This window comes from Budorcas taxicolor, chromosome 3 (genome assembly GCF_023091745.1).
Source record: "Budorcas taxicolor isolate Tak-1 chromosome 3, Takin1.1, whole genome shotgun sequence".
Lineage (NCBI taxonomy): Eukaryota > Metazoa > Chordata > Mammalia > Artiodactyla > Bovidae > Budorcas > Budorcas taxicolor.
The window spans coordinates 32511882-32532005 of NC_068912.1; the positions used below are offsets into that span (position 1 = coordinate 32511882).

Here is a 20124-nt window from a genome sequence, read left to right on the forward strand (position 1 = left end):
ACTTTGGCCACCTGATGAGAAGAACTGACTCATTTGAAAAAACCCTGATGCTGGGAAAGATTGAAGGCAAGAGGAGATGGCAGAGGATGAGATGGTTGGATGGCATCACCAACTTGATGGACATGAGTCTGAGCAAACTCCGGAAGTTGGTGATGGACAGGGAAGCCCAGCGTGCTGCAGTCCATGGGGTTGCAAAGAGTTGGACACGACTGAGTGACTGAACTGAACTGAGAGTTAATAAGATAAGATCGGTCACTTAACAGGAGAGTTTTGCAGAATGACACTTTTGCAGAATTTATGTTTGTTTCCCTGGAGCACAGAGGGCCTCATTCTCTACCAGCTGCAGCAGCACAGGCTTCAGTGTCTGCAGAGGCAGGTGGCAGATGCCCTTAAAGCATCAATGGTTTCTCTTTGGCAGAGAACACTTGGCCTTAAAAGATCTCCTTAAAGGAGTTGTTTTAGGGGTGGGAGAGAGGAGGAGAAGGTTAATCAGGGTTTCTCTCCAATCTCAGCTGAACAAAAGGTCCTAATATCCTTACCCTTCTCCTGGATATTTGCAAAGCAAATAGTTCTCTCCTCACAGCAAGTATGAGAAAGGAATGCATAGAGTTCAGGGCTTAGACCTCAAGACACAGACCTTCCATGGACTCTCGGGCTCCATGAAAGGCCAAGGTTAATATGTTGGGCAGCTGTCCATGATAACTGAAGTAACAACAAACTCAAGTACCAGCCTTCCTTACCCCCTCATACCTCTGGCAGCAAGCATGCTTATTATTCCTATTTTACAGAGAAAACGGGGGCACAGAGAGGGTAAAGAACTTGATCAAAGTCACATGGTCAGTGAGTTAGAGCAAAGCCAGGATGGGCACCCAGGCAGCCTGACTCTCAATTATTTCACTCCTCTGTTTCTGGAGAATGCAATAATCAGAGGAAGCAAAGGCCTGAGCCAGTGTTAGAAAATCAGAGAAGTGCCCCCAAGAAATGTCTAACTTAGAGTAAAAAGATCGAAGCTCTTGGGCAGCATTTAGGGGGCCCTGCGGACAAAGTTCCCCTAGTCTCCAGCAGCTCTTGCAACCTCTGTTCTTTCATAAGTACATCTGACATTTTGTCAGTCGTAAAGGAATAAATCTCCTTTTCAACTTAAAAAAAATGCACAATATGAGAGTTTCAAGTTAAGTTTTATTTGGGGCAAAATGAGGACTATAGCCTAGGAGAAAGCACTTCAGATGGCTCCGAGAAACTGAGGCAGAGATTACTAGGCAGTCAGTGTAGAACTCTGAGACCTCGGTCCTATTTTCAGTAAACACCCAGCTCCATTGTCCTGAATTTCTGGAATGTGTGTTTAGTCTGATAAATCATCAGCACTCAGATCCAGGGAAGGGCAGTAATTAAATTCTGTTCCATATGCTTGAGGGTAAAACAACTGATGATCATTAATCTTAAGCCATACATCTGGTCCATGGTAAAATGGCAAAAAGGCATGAAAAAGGGTGGTGACTTAATCCAAGGATCAAGAGAAGCCTTAAAGATATTAAGTATCTTGACCTTCAAATTGATTGGTTAGAAATGTGATTTAAGGAAGGATATAAATACTGGTTTAAGAGCTACCTTGGGGAACTTTTACCCCCTCTCAGTGTCTTTACTGAGGGCTTTGTACTTTCCTCCTCTTTAATAGATTCTATTTGCTTGCTTCTGTGAGTGTTTGCGTGTTCCCGGATTCCATTCTTCGGCTGCATGGGCAAGAACTCAGATTCTCCTCTCAAAACTGCTCCAAAGGAGTAGGGGGAAGGACAGTATACATGTGATTTTGGTGAAGGGGGAATACATGCAATCAAGCACATGTTTTTTACTGAAGGTTTCTGCTAGTCACGAGGAGCAGTTGTCACCATGAAGGATTTAAGTGCTTTTTTAGACATGAGCAGATACAAGGATTGGGCTCATAAAATTGGCTCGTCAAAATGTCTAACTATCTGAAGACCTGTTCTGCCTGTTTTCAGAGCACGGAGTGCCTCATTTCTGCTCTCCATCTTGAGCTCCTTTCAGGGGGTATTGAAAATCAGCAACTGCAGCAGCACATGCTTTAATCTTTTAGAGGTAGGTGGCAAGTGCCCGTGTCAAGTGCCAATTTATAGTTGACACCCTAGTAGTTCCACTCCCCCCTCCTTCAGATCCTATAGCCTTCTCTAAGCACCTCGTCTGCAGAAATTCTGGTCCTGCCACCACTTAGATATATGACCTTACATTCCCTGGGCCCCAGTCAGCTCATCTGCAAACTGGACTTATACACCACCTTTATCAGCCAAGAGGATTAAATGGGTACATGAAAGTGTTGCTTAAGTTTAGGGTAAGGGACTTCCCTGGCAGTCCAGTGGTTGACTCCACACTTCCTCTGCAGGGGGCCTGTGTTGGATCCCTGGTTGAGGAACTAAGATGCCATATGCTACGCAGCCAAAAATAAACAGATAGACAGATAAAAGAAAGTTTAGGGTAAAAATCATTTTTCAATAAGGAAAGGGAGAATGAGGGGAAACACAATTTATCCTGGAATTAGGGTGTCTGAATTCAAAAACAGCCTTACAGTTCAAGCAGCATTAGACCCTGCTTTGGGTACATGCTTTAGACGAAGAATTGCATAGTAATATTTTAGGCTTTGTAGGCCATTCTGAGGGCTTCCCATGTGGCGCTAGTGGTAAAGAACCCACCTGCCAATGCCAGCAGCATAAGAGATGTGTGTTTGATCCCTGGGTTGGGAAAATCTCCTGGAGGAGGGCATGACAACCCACTCCAGTATTCTTCCCTGGAGAAACCCATGGACAGAGGAAACTGGTGGGTTACAGTCCGTAGGGTTGCAAAGAGTCAGACATGACTGAAGTGACTTAGCATGCATGGACACAGAATCTGTTGCAGCTTCTCAGCCCTGCCATTGTGGAGAGAAAGCAGCCATAGACAATATGGAAACAAATTAGGTGCAGCGGTGCTCCCATAAGAGCTTATTCACAGAGGCAAGCAGCGAGTTAGATCTGACCCATCAGCCACAGTCTGCTACTCTCTGCTTTTGGTGTTTCCACTCTGGTCCTCCTGCAGCTGCAGCCTTCACCATGAGGTGAGGAGATGGCAGGGCTAGGGGCACATCCTTAGCCCTGAAGCCCACACCCCTGCTCTTTTAAACCCTAATCCAGATACCCAGGGTTCCTGCACAGGTAGCCAAACAGCCTGTTCCCACTTTCAGGTCCTGTGGAGCCCTTTTCCCTGTTCACTCATCCTGAATGTGGACCACAAGGCTGGTGTGAACACACTTGCCAGAGGATCTGTGTATGCATGTGTGTGTGTGTGCACGCACATTGGAGTGGAGTGAAGACAAATTTTGGATGCAAAAGCTGAGATGTCTGTGTTGCAGCAAGGGGGACCCCTTCCAGAGCCCAAGAGTATACTCTTGTCTGACACTCAGAAATGAATCATCCGAGGAGACACGTGTTCTGACAAAGTATGAGACTTTACTGGAAAAAGGCACCCAGGCAGAGAGCAGGAAGGTAAGGGGAACCCAGCAGGGCTGCTCTATCACATGTCCCTCAGTCTCGGATTTTATGGTGATGGGGTTAGTTTCCGGGTTGTTTCCAGCCACTCGCTCTGAATCAGGGTGCTTCTTGGTGGCACATGCATTGCTCAGCCAAGATGGATTTCAGTGAGGATTCTGGGAGGTGGTGGGACACATGGAGTCTCCTTTTGAGTTCTCCTGAATTCTTCCAGTTGGTGATGGCTTGTTAGTTCTATGTTCCTTACCAGGACCTCCTGTTGTAAAATAACTTATGAAAATGGTTACTATAGTGCCTGACAGGGTGGGCAGTTTCAGTAATTGTTTCCCCTAACAACTTCCCCTTTCACCAACATCTGCCAGTGTGTATGTGAGGTCCTTGCTGTCTGAGTCAGGGCTTTAGATGGGAAGGGAAAGGGGCTACCAGTGGGCTGGGAACCAACGGCACAAGCTGCTGCATTCTGGCACAGAATTCCGAGGAGTCTGGGAATTCTAAATTCAAACCTGGTCTTTTGGGGTCACTGCAAAATCATATTCGTTAAGAGTATAAATCATATTTTAACCCTTGGCTCTTAAATATTTAGACATATGATATGCAGGCCTACACTTGTACCCACAAATGGTGGGAGAGGACAGCCTTATACCTCAAGGTCCAAGCTTGCACAAAGGAGGCCACACTAGCTGGAACAAAATGCTTTTTCTTTATTGTGCCTCAAAGGAACCAGTCAGCAGCTGCAGGAGAACAAAGCCAGACCCAGTCTGAGGTCTGAGAGAAAGTCAAGGGGAGACTTGGAGAAGAGACATCCTGAGGGCCTCGTCTAACCTCCAAGAATCCCACACATGAATTCCTGCAGCAGGAGTACGCAGCAAGGTCACCTTACCTACTTAGCTATGAGTTAAGCCTGGAAACAAAAGAAAGTATTTCAAATCCAATCAGTAACATAAGGCCTCAGTCAAGTTACTAAGACATAGATGTTCAGAGTTGAAAGGCTGCTGCCCAGTCTTATAGTTTAGGAGATTTTGTACTGCTCTGGGCCCTTCTCCAGGACAATATGGCCAGTCCTCTCCAGTTGTCTGTCTGCAGTGATTTCCAGTGTCCCTCTCCTCCACTGAGATGATGTCAGCACACCTGGTTGGTCAGCAGCACTCTCACCTGCACAAGAAGATATAGGATTTGCTTACAGAACCCAGGACCCAGGGATGCAGCAGCAGCCAAACCACCTGCTGTTAAGGCAATAATGGGCATGGTCATCAATAATGACCGTGAGATGTCCTGACTGTCCACACTAAAGCAAGATCTAGAAAATGGACTTGCAGACACAGTGGAGGAAGGAGAGAGTAGAACAAATAGAGAAAGTAACATAGACGTATATACACCATCATGTGTAAAATAGATAACTGATGAGAAGTTGCTGTATAACACAGGGAGCCCAGCCAGGCACTTTGTGACAGCCTAGAAGAGTGGGCTGGGGTAAGGGGAGGGAGACCCAAGAGGGAGGTGATGTATGTATAATCATGGCTGATTTGCATTGTTGTACAGCAGAAACCATCACAACATTTCAAAGCAAATTTCCTCCAATTAAAAAAAAAAAAACAACTGTGGATGGGGAGAGAGGAATAGACCATTAATAACAATTGAGATTGGATCTCTCAGCAGTCAATTGGGAGCATAAACTCAGATTTATTCTGATTTAGAAAATTAAAACAGGCTGATGATTTTGTAGTGAAGAATTGTGGTGGAGTAAATATTTATGCCCACTCTACATGAAAAGAAAACCCTTAGCTTAGACTGTGCTCAATAAATAGTAGCCAAATTACTATTGTTATATATTAAAAGTCTTTGGAAGCTCACCAAAAGAACAGAATCAGACTAATCAATAAGAAAAAGGAGAAGAGAAGGTCCAAAGGAATTTGAGAATTCATCAGTCCAAATATGTGAAGACTACCTCCCCCAGTCTCCTGTGTCCCGCTCTGCCCAGCTCTCTGCCCACTCTCAGTCTGTCCTAAATTCTGTTACCTTTCTAGAGAGCCAAGACTCCTCTTGACAGCTTGAACAAGTGGGTAGGGGCCCTGGCTGCAGAATTTTCCAGTGAAGTCATCCATGTCAATAGACCAGATCATGGCCCCTCCCAGGTTTAGATTCTTTAGAAACTGAACCTGAGGGGAGCACAGAAGGGTATACTGAGGTTAGAAGGGGTTCTTAAAGGCCCAAGACCCACGTCAGGTTCACAGGAGGGTTTGAGCTTAGAATGTAGCAGTAGGTTTGCACCCTATGGAGTCAGGGATTCCCTGAAGGAAAGGGTTGCTTGGGAAGGCTTATAAAATGAAGAGAGAGCCACCCGCTATTAACCACCTCTCATGGAATAATCACATCCCAGGTCCAAAACCTAGGCCTCTAGAATGAGGAGTAGAAACTAGAAAATCACTTGCAAGATTTCAATTACAATTGGGTTGTCAATTACACTGATGTGTTTGTCCTGCTTTGCACCTGGAAAGCAAACATCTTAGCAAGGTCTAAGAACAACCCTGTAGACTCTAGCCCCCCAGGCTCCTCTGTCCATGGGATTTTCTAGGTGAGAATACTGGAGTGGGTTGCCATTTTCTTCTCCAAAGAACTGGTAGACTCAGAAATCTGGAGCCTCATAATCCACGAGAAGGACTGAAGGGTCTGTCCTTGTCAGCCAGGTGGGTGACCATTCTGTATAGGCACCAATGTCTCCTTTGCTCTTTTCCCCTTCTTCTCCCGCCTCCCTTCTCTCCACTCCTTGCTTCTCCCCTTATTCCTAATTCTTTCTTGCACCTTTTCCACCTCTCCTGCATGTTCTATAAGGTGCTCACAGGTATGACTTAGAATCATGACTAGCTTTGCACCACAGAGGCTTCTCTCCTTCCACACAGAGTACTGAGGCATTTGATCACACACCCCATCCCCCAAGCACCGGAGTGTTCTGCTGTCCTAGAGCCTCTTAAGCAAGAGCCTCTCACTTAGGAACAACTGTCCCAGAGCCTCTTGCTCTCCCAGAACCCAGACATACCTTGGTCTCCACGCTCTCCACATCATCATAGCCCACCCACTGGTTCCCCTTGACTGCATAGGGAACTTGCTGATCCTGGAGCCTTGTGATCTTGGCTCCTTGTAGGAACCGACAGATCTGGTAAGGAAAGGAGAAGCAAGAGGTTCACTAACGGGCTCTGCTTTAAATTTATTGAGATAAAAGGGGAAGGTAAGGGTCTTGGGGACAATATCAGAATCTTTACTCCAGGAATCAATGCGAGAAATGATCAGATACAACATGCAGAATGGATGGTTCAAGGTGAACCTTTGGAAACTGTTGATGCTAAGGCCTCATTAGGAGGAACCACAAACAGCTAGAGGGCAGAGAGTACCTGAATTCCACATCAGGCCTCAGTATTGATCAGTAAATCTTCCCATGTCTTCATTTGCAAAATGGAAACAATTATAATTATGTATCTTATATACCTACCTTACAATATTGTTAGGATCAACTGAACTAATACATGTTAGGGAAAAAAAGACAACTTTGAAAACAATAAAGTGCTTTACAGACATGTAGCATCACAATGCCCATCACCATCATTCCCTACCTTGTAGCTTATCCCCACTTCAACCCCACTACTCTCCCTCTGTCCCTTCCCCCCTCCCAATGTGCCTGTGCTGGGATTCCCCTTCTATCATCAGCTATTTTTCTCTTCTTGTTAGCAGAAGTAAGAGCTACTAAAAAAGATAAATCTTCATTGAAAATGCATTTTAAAGCCACACAGAAAACTCATTTTGTTTTGCTCACTCTTTTTAGATTGTTTACACTCATGTTTGCCTCGATGAGACCCCATGGACTATAACCCACTACGCTCCTCTGTCCATGGGTTTCTCCAGGCAAGAATACTGGAGTGGGTTGCCATTTCCTTCTCTATTGCCTCAATGAGGGTGATAAATGGAAAGTAGAATATTCAAGGAAATACCAATTTGTCAAAGTTATAGTGACATAGGGTGATACACTGAACAATCAAGTTAAATTTTCCATGCAATAGGGGAGTGTGTATCCAGTGGTCTGCACTGAAATCCTTCCAGCAGAGTCTGAGCTCTGACCTCTCTTATTCCTTATATTAAGTGATTCAGTGAGGACTCTGATGGTGACTCATTCCCTTTTCCCCTTGTCAACTCAACTGATGGTTCTTCAGTCATTCCCCTGAGTGAGGTGAGATGAAAAACTGAGCATTACACTCAGAGTATCTCAGCGGATGCCAAGAGCATCAGTAGCAGTTCATAGCATGACCATGCCAGTGATGAGGGAATATACTAGGACTCCAAGCGGAGACCAAGATGTAGGATGTTATTCTTTCCTTACCTGATCAAACTCCTTCCTATCCTTCAAGATCCAGCATACATCTCTCCTCTTCTATGGAGCCTTCCCCATCACCCATTTCTGAACTTGTGGCCCTCCACATTGGCCACTTAATCATATCTCGTTTTGCAGTACCTACGTAATGTTATTAACTCTGATAGTTTTAAAACTCTTATTTAACTAGCGTCATTTGTATTCTACATTCTTTCCACCTAGACTGTAAGCCCTTTAAGACAAGGATGAAGAATGAATTCTAGCTCTCACAGGACCCAGTCTTTGCGATATGGGAGCAACCCAGGAGTTTCTGTTGGTTGAATTACTGTTTGACTCTTAGAGCTTCCTATACATTAAAAAAAATTTTTTTCTCCAGATTGAGGAACAGAAAGGAATGATGGTCTAAACAGCTAAACACCTTTGATAGTTATCTCTATGATGCTAAGTCTGTCTGACTGCAGGACAGAATCTGACATATTTGACTGCTCCTTGCTTCTTTTTATTGATTTATTTTTAATTGAAAGTTAATTGCTTTACAGTATTGTGTTGGTTTCTGGCTCCTCTTCTTGAAACACCCACTTCTCACTCTTTTCTTTGGCACAGAACACTCTGGGTTCTGCCTACCTTCTTGTAGATCTTGTCAGTTTCGTTAAAGTTCTCCTCTTCCTCTGCCTAACCCTTAAGTACAAGAGGTCCTTGGGTTTGGTTGTTTATTGCACTTTGGCTTCACATACCATCTTTATGCTGATAGTTTTAGAAGCACAGGCTGGCCTCTTGTGGTCCAAACCCACATACTGAACTACTCACCTTTTATTTGTACATCCCACTGGCATTTGGATGTCCCACTTGCTCCTCAAACTCAGAATGTCCAAAACTGATATGATTGGGACCAATGCCCACTCTGCTCCTTCGTATCTTCCCCAACTCAGTAAAAATGGCATTACCATCTACTTAGTTGCCCAAGTCAAAAACGTGGAACAGTCTCCCTTTTTCAATCTCCCATACCTGTTTCACCTATCCCCATTCCTCACTAGTGCCACCTCCTCTCCAGATTTCAGCTAATGTCACTTCCTCCAGGAAGCATTCCCTGACCCCCTCTCAAGTCAGGGTGCAGAGCTCCTCCTATATGTTCCAATAGCACTCCATACTTTCTTTCCCAGCACTCAGGAAGTGTTACTCTGTTATTGTCAGATTGAAGCTGGAATGCCTATCTAGACACAGGGGGCAGCTGAGGGCACAGGGAAGCTCCAGATACCTCATAATAAGCAAGGAAGCCTGAAGACTTGGTGATGGGGCCAGCGGCTCCAGGACCAGAGGCAGGGGCTCCCACGGCAGTTTCTGCAGAGGCCAGTGTAAAGGAACGTCCATACGTGGGGATGCCCATGACCACCTTCTCTGCAGGCATCCCCTTGTTTATCCAGTATCCCACAGCATATTCCTAGAAAGAGAAGATAGACTGAGGCACAGCATGTATGGGAAAGAAAGATATCAGGCCTTACTGAGCCTCCAACCCAAATTCACAGAAGGGACTCCATGATTCCTTCTCTACATCAGTAACTATGGAGGATCCCATTGGAACCAGGATGTTTATTCTAATGATCTTAATGCTCTTCAGCACTAAGTGACCAAGTCAGCTTTTTCTAATCATGAAAGAAAACTGAACAATGAACCAGAAAGAAATCAGGCAAGTGACCTAGAAAACATGAAATCAAGGTTGTCACCATCTATCTTTCCCCTGTGAGTCAACAGCCTGTGGAATTTGTCTATGCTATGACGGGTTGTATTACTGATGAAGGTGATGGGGGTTGTGGCCATCAGACACTAGCCTGTGAGGCCTCACAACAACATCAGGTCCAAGAGGCAAGATAAGAGGTTAAGAGGCTAGTTTGAGCCTTACTGGCTTCCAGAACAGAATAAGGGGTTACAGAAGGGGAGGGTACGTCTCCTTATCCTTAAAAATCATCGAGAGAGAGGAAAGAATGAAGGGGGCTTGGTTTGATGTGACTTGATCATATGGTGTTCTAGAAAACCCCAGACTAGAAATCAGTATACCCAGCTTGGACTGATCCGTTTTGTAATTTTAAATACGAAGGCTTGGAAATACACAACTCAGACATGTCTTCCTGTCCAATTTTAGGAATATATCCACATGTACCATGACAACAACAAAACTGTTTTGTTAATGACTTTCTTCCCTTGGATTTTCCATTTTCTACCACTTTTCAGGATATTCACATCAGCAAGAACTTGAAGGGCCAATTAATTTGCCAGGTTTCCATTTCATCATCTGTGAAGTGAAACTAATGCTTCCTGACCAGCCAACCTCAGATTATTTTGAAGATCAAATTAAATAGGGAATGTGGGCACATACAGGAGAGTTCTAAGTTCTGTACATCCATGTGGGTTTCAGGAAATGCATTGAGGATGGAGAATTAAGAGAAGACTGGGGTGACTGACACCTCGAGTCAAAGAAAAGTTCAGGACATTTCAGTTGCAAAGTCCTCTGACATTTTCTAGGTGACACTTTACTGTGTCTGGTCCAAGCATTTTCCCTGTTCTCACCAGCTTCCAGGGTTATCTGAGTCCCTCTTGGGTAATACATCTCTTCCTCAGTTCGAGACAGAATTAACTCTAGATGACCTGCACTGGCCTCAGCTCCTCTCACAGCCAGTGTACCCAGCACTCTTTCTCCCTAAGACTCACCACATTGTAGTAGGAGTTTGTCCCTCTGTCCAGCTGTCCCTTTCTCAGGGGGCTGTTGTGGCCAGTGACAAGGGGCTTTTCCCAAGACCCATGGAAGTCAAAAGACAGGAGGTTGATGAAATCCAGGTCTCTAGATTGCCAAAAGCAAAAGAAGAGATTCTGTGATGAGCAGAGGTAGAAGCAACTACGGTCAACCCTTGAATGCTGCACACTTGAGCTGCACAGTTCACTTTTATACTACAGAACAGTAAATACTATGGAATCACATGGTCTGGGGTTGGCTGAATCCACAGATGAGGAGGAACCATGAATACAAAGGGCTGACTGTAAATTACACATGGATTAGCCCTCGCTTTGTTCGAGGGTCAACTGTACACATATTCATGTAGAGCTTTGGATGCTGTTAGAAGGATTGAAATTAGCCATAAAGGAGAAGTTCCTGGCTGGGTGATGTGGTTAGGATAGTGACTTCATGCTTTCCCTTCTCCCTACATCCCTCAGACATATTGACATGCATCACTTGCATCGGCCAGGCTGGCAGCAGAGAGATGGAGGGGATGATCCAGTGCTCTTACTTTGCCAATTCCTTGATCTGATAGCTGTTGTCAATCATCTGCCTCCCTGCAGAAACTCCTGCAGTCAAGAGAAGCCTTTCTTTGGTGGATTTTACAAAGTCCTGCTGAAAAGCTTCTGCTAACTTCTGTGAAAAACAAAAAGCCCACAAGTCAGTGCTCCCTCCCAGAGCACAGACCTAAGATTCTTACCCAATTTGAAATTTCTAGAACCACATTAGGTGGAAAGATCGAAACTTTTCTCCCCATTCCCACATGGGGATGCCTCCTGCCTCAAGCTCAGGAATGTCCACATTACGCAGGAGGACCACCAGTCTCACTGTACTCAAGAAGAACTATCTGGGTTTCCTCCTAGTAGATTCTCTGATCTATGTGATAGAACTTTATGAGACTATTCCAGTGCTCAGGAGAGTCTGTGGCCCTATACTCTTTCACATGGATGTTGCTTCGTTTCGGTGTTGTTTGTTCTATAAGGACGCTCTGTTCTTTGATGGTGTCCTTGCACTAAACTAGATCCAAGGGCTTTTCCTTCATGAGTTGGGGCTTCTCAAAGGAAGGGACTATCTTCCAACAAGAGCCAGTCTCTTCCTTTTTTTCTCCTGGTATGGCTGTGGGTTTCATGTAAGGGTAACGTGGAGTTTGCCTTACATGAATCAGCACAGTGAAATGAGTGTTGTCTTTTACATTTGGGTAGATCCAACTTATGTCCAGTCCATCAAAGTTATGATTCCTCAGAAACAGGATTACAGAGTTGACAAATTTCAAGGTTGATGAAGAAGATTCAACCATGGGATGGAACCTGGGTAGAAGCAAGACAGGTGTTTCTTGGGAAGAAGAAGTAGACATAACACAACATTTTTTTTTTTTTTTTACAGAAATCCTGAGATAGTCTTGCTAGGCCAGAAAATCAATGGAGTTGCGTAGAGGAGGACTGGGTTCTCTGCAGCCCTTTCTGCAGGATAATGGAGCTGCCTATGGCAGAGACTCTCCTTGACCAAACTTTAGTCGTTTGATCCCTAAGCCGTGTCTGTTTGCGACTCCATGGACTGTAGCCTGCCAGGATCCTCCGTCCATAGGATTTCCCGGCAAGAATACTGGAGTGGGTTGCCATTTTCTTTGATCCCTTGATCTAGGGATCAAACCAGTGTCTCCTGCATTGGCAGGTGGATTCTTGACCACAGCCTCCGGGGAAGCCCAAACTTTAGTCCAAGTCCTCTGAATTCTCTTCTCAACTCGGCCTTGACCTTGGGCTTCTGTCCCTATCTTTGCAGAATCCTAAATCAGCTTAATGAGAATCCCTCACCCTTGGTATCAGCTCACCCTCAGTATCATCCTCATCCCCTACCATCCCCCAGGTGATGACTTATCATCCTGGCCTGCCTTCAACAAGAGTTCTGTTGAGTCAGTTTCGCAAGAATCTCCCTAACCCTAATGTTTCCTCTTAGGAATTTCCCATCCACCGACACCCACGAACAACCTGCTTCTTGGCTATAAATCCACTTTTGTCTCTGCCGTATCCAGCATTGAGTCCAGTACTATCCTGAGGTCTCCTTCCCCCTATTATAATACTTCCTGAATAAAATCTGTTTTTCCCTCTTTAATTACTATCCACCTCTGACTTTCTTTAACATCTTACACCCTTGAAAAAGCAATTTGCAATGTGATGGGCTGAGGGTCAAGAGATCTAGATTTGAGTCCCAGGTCAGAGTCCCTTCTAGTGACCTCTTTGTCACCAAATAACTCTCTGGGTTCAGTCTGGCCCATCTTTAAAATGGGACTGAAGACACTGATCCTGCCTCACCTATTTCAAAGTGACCACATTTTGGAAAGCTTCCTAAAAAGAGAGCTGGACTTCATAGGAACTTCTCTTTCCCCACACAAGCAACCCAGTCCTGAATAAGCAACCCAGGTCTCTGCAGTCCCTTCTCGTGAAAAACCAGGAGGACCCTGAGCCGCAGCAACCCTCCAGGGCTTTCATCTGAACCAGAATTCTTAAGCCAGGAAGTTGACTCTGAGCTGCCCATGTGGAGGGCCTGTACTCCACAACAAGATTTAAAATAGAAATCTGTAGACAAGATATCAGTATTTTCCAGAGGATATATCCTTTGACTTGTATCACCTCCCACCTCTCGCAATACCTACCATCCCAGAAAGATTCAGAGTCTTGAATTCATTTGTTTCAATCAATATTAAATTGAGGATTTGCCTCTATGTTACAGCTTATACGTGGGATCTAAAAAATGAAAGAAACAAATGTATGCAGCAAAAGAGAAAGAGACTCACAGATGTAGAGAACAAAATAGTGGTCACCGGTGGGGAAAGGAAATGGTAGAGAGGTTAGATAAAGGTATGAGGTTAAGAGACATTAACTACTATGTATAAAATAAATAAAGATATTATTATACAGTACAAGAAAATATAGCCATTATTTAAATGGAGTATAACCTGTAAAAATATTGACTCACTATGTTGTATGCTTGAAGCTAATATAATATTGTAACTATACTTCCATAAAGTTTTTTTTTTTTAATGAGGATTTTGTTCCTGTATATATCTCAGCAGCACAGTGGAGGAAATAGCGAAACCAGGTCTATTAGCTGAAAACCAAGGGTAGAAGTAGCTTTGTAACTTTTCTCTTGTATTTCAAATGTGTTCACAGTGCTTAGACGAAAAGCAAGGGATACCCCTTTTAGAGAGCAGTGGCATCTGATGCTCTGATCAAAGGTGCTCTGCTGCTGTGGGCAGAAGCCTCCAGTTTTAGGAAAGACAACCATTCAACAGAGAAGCAAATCTGTGTGGTACACATTTTTAAGCACTGCTGCATGGCACCTGGCACAAAAAGACTGTCATTTATCTAATAATAGTGACAAAGTTAATGAATAACAATAATTATTGCAACCACTGGGCCCTTATTGCACATCAGCACTGCCTAAACAGTTTGTTTGTGTTGCCTTCCCTCACAACTTCATCTTTAAGTTGATTCTGTTATTTTCTTCATTGTGAATTTTTTTAGAAAATGAAGCATAGTGACATTATAAAATTGCCTTTAAAAAAAGAGAAGAAATTGCCTCAAGTCAAACAACTTGCACACAGCTTGCACATAGCTAAAGAGAAATTCAAACCAAATTTTTTAATCTCCAGAGTCCTAGTTTCAACCACTAAACTAATATACAAGGAGTATATTAGCAAATTACTTATTGAAAAATGAATGCATGCACGTAAGAATGAATGAATGAATATATTTTTAATTGAATCAAGGATAAGCAAGTATTATGAATGAGAGAGAATTTGGGAATCAGAGGGATAGTTACCATGAAAACCCATTAAAAACTGACAGGAGATTGTGATGAAGTTAATGTAGAATCAAATAAGTTAGATAGGTTGATCTTTTTTCTGTCTGTGTGTAGAAATTGTGTTGCTAAGTATTTTATAAGTTTTGAACTGGTAAAGACTTTAAAAATTAATTAGGTCATCCTATTATTTCATAGGTGAATGTATTCAGAATAAAAGAAGAAGAGAAAGGAAGGAAAAGTTGGCATTAGTTAATTGAATGATAACTAAGGCAGGTACATGACATATGTTACCTCATTCAAAATCTTTGCCTGCACCTTATGAAATAGATGTTGTGATGTACATTTTACAGATGGGTAAATTGAGCTCAGAGAGGTATTTTGTTCACTTCCCCTAGGTAACTCATCTATATAGGTCTTCTAATGTTACTTCTTTCCCCTGCTTACTGCAGCTATACAGAATACTAACCAGCTGCACAAAAAAGATGTCTTATCAGATTTCTTGTGAAAGCTGAAAACCTCTGCTGGCTAAGATTAAGATCTCTCAGCTTTTTTAAAATGCTGGCACTTAAAAAAAAATTAAAGCAGAAGAAATTCAAAGTTAGATTAACTGTATTTGAAGACTGCAAAAAAGATGCCTTTCTTCTTTACAGACTTGTGTTTATTTAGCTCTTGATGCAAATGGAGTATCATTTTCCTGTGAATAGAATTATAATTTGTAATATATGTTTCAAAGTAATAGCTATTCTGCTTTAAGCAAGACCTACCCAATTGTCCCTATGCTCAGCACTTTCAGGCCATCCAGCTACACAACCATGGCCCAGGAAACTACAGTTCCCTGACTGCTGCTGGTCAAGGACGTGGTTTTAGGAAAGCATTCACCTGACCCCTACTCAAGGTGAAAGGCAAGCCCTCAAATCCCTTAAACCCTTAAAAAATTAAATTTCCCAACTAAAGCCATCTCCTCATAGTCCATCAGGTGAACAACCTTCATGTGAATAATAGAGTTTACTGAATGCCACTCCCAGCTCAGTTTCTTAAGTTCCTGAAGAGTTCCTTCCAAGATGTCAGAAAACACAGGGGTATGCCTCAACCTGTGACAAAACTCAGATCAGTTTTGCCATCTAAGCCAAGCAGGGACCTTTCTAAAGCCCAGTTCAATGTTTCTTTTCAAGGGTAGGAAAAGCAGTGGCAAAGAGAAATTACCCATACCATGACTTTTCTGGTGCTCCAGTGGTTAAGAATCTGCTTGCCAAGGCAAAGGATGCTGGTTTGATCCTTGGTCTAAGGAACTAAGATGCCACATGCCGTGGGGCAACTAAGCCTGTGCACCACAACGACCGAGTCTGCATGCCGCAACTACTGAAGCCTGTGTGCTCTAGGCCATGCTCCACAAACACAGAAGCCACCACAACGAGAAGCCTAAGCACCACAGCAAAGAGCAGCCCCCGTTCACCACAATTAGAGACAGCCTGTGCGGAGCAACAGAGACCCAGGACATCACCCCCCAAAAAGGAAGACAGAGAAGAAATTACATGGCAGAATGAACAAAAAATAAAGAGACTGTGATCTTACCCTTTGGAACCAAACAGATACCCTCCAATAGACAAGAGAATTTTCAGTTTGGGGTTCCTGGAGTAGAAGAATAAGCTGATTATTTCTTTGCTGGCTGCCAGGGAAAACTTTGCCTAAAGAGTTAGGGCTAGATTACGGATAAATGGGCCCTGGCTGCTTAGCAGCTAAGTTTAGTAAAAGGATGAGGAAGAGGGAAGAACAGGAAGGATCGGGGTTATACCCAAGGAAATACACATGAATAAATGCACAAATGAGTGAATGGAGACAGGAGGCCTTAGGCCCAGTTTAGAGCTATCTTCTCTCCCCAAAACCCACCCTGGGTGCTCCCCACTCCTCCCCTACTGACTTGGTTTTGAGACTGTTGATGGTCTGGTAAAGCTTCGCCTCATTCTTGTCCTTGATGATGACCTTGTTGTTACTGATGCTGGCGAATGAGTAAATGAGGTGAGAACATAGGAAGGGATCAGCGCTCTCAAGGGTGAACTTCCCTGGCTCCTGCCTGTCTCGTGACCAGTTGGTAAAGTAGCAAACCAGTTTGTAGGCAGATCCTGGAGTAGAGGGAAGAGGGACAATGGGGAACCCAGTGCGATGATCTCAGAGCCCAGACTGCCACAAGATTCTCCCCCAAAGCCATTGCCTCCTTTACTTATTCAGTCAGAGCCTCTGAAGGTCATTCAGCCTGGGCCCGCTGTGCTGGAGTCTCTTGAGCATCCAGACTCCAGTTAAGAGACACATTGAGAGACGTATATATCATCCATGTGGCAAACATTCCCAGAGCACTGAGATTTAGTGTGGATGGATAGATGGATGACACAGTGATATAAGTGGATAGAGAGATGATACACAATACTGAGGTCAGCAAGAGACAGAGAGAGAGGCTCAAAGGGCAGAACAGAGCCACGGATACACAAAGAGATACACAGAATGAAAACTCGGAGTCATCGACATGTTAATGTCAGAACCTGGGAGAGTCATAAGAAGAGACATAAGCCCAGCATCAGAAAGGACACAGCCCAAGGGACCCAGGAAGATGTAAACTCACAGGTTACTTACCTTCCTGAAGAAGCAGCAAGACCATGAAACCTGTAAGAGGTGGACAGGAAGGAAATTTGTTGAGCCCAACATGGTTCTCACCTCAGACTGTGGTAGTGAGTGTGTGGGTGTGCCTACGTGAAACATATAGTTGTGCTTCCTCTGAGCGATCCAACCACAGTTGCTGAGGTCCCTCTATAGGCTTTGAGGTACCCAGCCCTTGGGTGTCTTGCAGAGTCTACAGCCCTACAGAGAAAAATTTTCCAAGCTGGGAATTCATTCGCTCATTCATTCATCCAACAAAAATTTATCTAACCACCTGCTCTGTGCCAAGTGTTGCCCTGGATCCTGGAGAAACAAGGATGAAGTCAGTGCTGTCCCTGTACTCAAGGGGCTCACAGCCTGGTCTGGAACTGAATATAGTTAAGGTGACCAAATAGTTTATTGTCCAATCGGACTCTTTGGAGAGTGAAAAGGAGCGTTATCAATCATTTCCCTGTGGGTAACAGTGTGGACCAGAACTCTCCTGGGTGAACTGAGATGAATAGTCGCCCCGTGTACAGACAGCTAACTCTGAAGGTGAATTGAGGAGTGTGAGTTGGCTCTGGTAGTGCTCTAAGCCTTCCTGTTTAAGGTCTTGTCAAGCCTCTTCTCCACAGGACACCTCCCCTGGAAGGACTGGTAAGACCATCATCAATTCAGTTCAGTTCAGTCGCTCAGTCATGTCCGACTCTGCGACCCCATGAATTGCAGCACGCCAGGCCTTCCTGTCCATCACCAACTCCCAGAGTTCACTCAAACTCACGTCCATCGAGTCGGTGATGCCATCCAGCCATCTCATCCTCTGTCGTTCCCTTTTCCTCCTGCCCCCAATCCCTCCCAGCATCAGAGTCTTTTCCAATGAGTCAACTCTTCACATGAGGGGGCCAAAGTACTGGAGTTTCAGCTTTAGCATCATTCCTTCCAAAGAACACCCAGGGCTGGTCTCCTTTAGAATGGACTGGTTGGACTTCCTTGCAGCATAGTCTTCATTTATTCTGCTAAAGGAAGGGAAAGGACAGAACTCTGGTCCTGGAAACATCACCCAAAAGGCAAGAGTCCTTGAACTATGACCCCCTTCCCTGGGGACATTATCTAGAATTACCCACACTAGGACATTTGAAGGGTTTGAAAATGGAGGAAAAGGCAGTTAAAAATGAAATGAATAACGGCAGGAACAGCAATGGAAGAGATATTTGGCAGTGACATTTGACATTTGGCATATAAAATCCCATGGACAGAGGAGCCTGGTAGGGTACAGCCCATGGGGTCGCAAAGAGTCGGACACGACTGAGCGACTTCACTTTCACTTTCACTTATCCCGAGTGCTGCTTGGCATATTATAGTCTGGGGGTAGGTCTTAAAGAACATAAAAAATTCATAGACAGGGCTTCCCTGGTGGTCCAGTGGTTAAGAAACCGCCTGCCAATGCAGGGGACAAGGGTTCAATCCCTGGGCTGGTAAGATCCACATGCCACTGAGCAACAAAGCCCATGTGCCACAACCCCTGGGTCTGCATGCGAAAGCTCTGCAACAGGAGAAACCACCATGATGAGAAGCCTGTGCACCACAGCTACAGAGCAACCCCTGGTTACCGCAGCTAGAGAAAGCCCATGCACAGCAATGAAGACCTAGCACAGCCAAAAATAAGTAAATAAACCTTGAAAAAAATGAGATGAACCTTTGGGTGACAGCTGCTGAAGTGGGTGCCTTCCTCACAGAGCTTGGGGCTGGGGAAGTGAACTCTAGGGTTCTGGCCTGCTGATTCACATGACTTTTAGGCAGAGCAGGTAGGGATCTGGTCCTCACACCGACTAAGCAGGTAGGAGAATGCTCATTGCCTCATCTGCTGTCAGGTTGGCCTCCAGGCCCTTTTCAAAATGCAGGCCCTCTGTGGGCTGCTCCCCCAAGGACTCAAGGCCAAGAACCTCAACAGGAAACTCCACATGCTCTTGCCATTTCCAAGTGGGTAGGCATGACTCAGGAGCATGATGAAATGGTTGCTTTTCCTCCGTAAGGCACACTCTTTCTCCTCCCGTCACACTTCTTTTCTTCACCCATAGCCCTGTGTATTTAGTCTCATCCCCACCTTTATCCAATTTCCCAGCCACCACAAAAGTCAGAGTTTTGGATCAGAACTTTAGAGCTGAAAGACGGTTTTCGAAACCATCTACCAATGAATCATTCTGCAGACAAGAAATATGAAGTCTCCGAATTTTTTAAATGTGCAGAAAGTATAGTCCATGAATCATGGGACAAGACAGTGCTCGTACATCACCATCTGGACAAGAGGCACCTCTGTGCAAATGCATACAGACTGACAACAACCCTGACGGGCTGAAGGGCTTTGGCCACGGCTGCTCCCTTGCCCATCTGGGAAAGATCCAATGGTCCCTGATGCAGTTGTCTTGGCCTGATAGGTATTGATAAGGAGGTGAACAGAGAGATTGGAGTCCCAGAAGACAACCACTTCTTCTATTGGTCTAAGTTATCTAGGTTATACCTTCTCTCCTCATTAGCCTCCTGCTGAATTATCAGCCCAGATCTCACCTTTCCAGAAAGACTTCTGATCCATGGTGATCACTCCCATATCCCTGGTCAGTTTCTCTGGGATGCCCATACTCTGGGCCTTTTATGCCTCTGAGTTTTCGACAGCCTCTCTTATGGGAAGGAAGCAAGAAGAAGTCCAGGAGATTCCAGGGACTTCCCCTGGCAAATCTGTGAAAGTTTCCCTTGTGAAACTTCCTGGCAATGAGACTCGGGTTTGAGCAATGCCAATTGTCTCAAAAAATATGCTGCAGTGGAGACAACCACTGAGAGGTCCTTTTCCTCCAGTCTCACCCTGAAGGTATGTGGTCCCTGGGAAGGGAAGGAGATGGTACTTTGGTTTGCCTCCTTGTACTGCTTTCGGGCTCCCAAATCTTGCTCCCCCTTCATCCAAGATCTGTCTCCTTCCTCTTTCCCTCACTTCCCTCCACACTCACATCACCAGTGGCCTACTTATGCTTGATCATCATCCCAGT

At 44.6% G+C, this 20124-nt stretch overlaps 1 protein-coding gene across 1 annotated transcript; it reads right to left on the reverse strand.

The window, feature by feature from the left end:
- Positions 1-5545: 5545 nt before the first annotated feature.
- Positions 5546-19721, reverse strand: CHI3L2 (chitinase 3 like 2). The gene is made up of 10 exons (XM_052637735.1): positions 19652-19721; positions 17084-17113; positions 16377-16578; positions 16031-16087; positions 11814-11964; positions 11169-11293; positions 10594-10723; positions 9146-9328; positions 6568-6684; positions 5546-5689 (listed from the first exon to the last, which is right to left on the reverse strand). Exons 1-10 carry the CDS (start codon positions 19719-19721, stop codon positions 5546-5548), a joined length of 1209 nt encoding a protein of 402 aa, XP_052493695.1.
- Between the last annotated feature and the right edge of the window lie 403 nt (positions 19722-20124).

Bases quoted from the DNA above. Each gene is read 5' to 3' on its own strand.
- CHI3L2 (XM_052637735.1), bottom strand. From the start codon at position 19,721: ATGGGCATCCCAGAGAAACTGACCAGGGATATGGGAGTGATCACCATG. The intron at 17,114-19,651 runs GTGAGATCTGGG...CACCTCTTACAG, and splicing joins TCAGAAGTCTTTCTGGAAAG to GTTTCATGGTCTTGCTGCTT. The intron at 5,690-6,567 runs GTATGTCTGGGT...TGCTCCCCTCAG, and splicing joins TGGAGAGCGTGGAGACCAAG to GTTCAGTTTCTAAAGAATCT.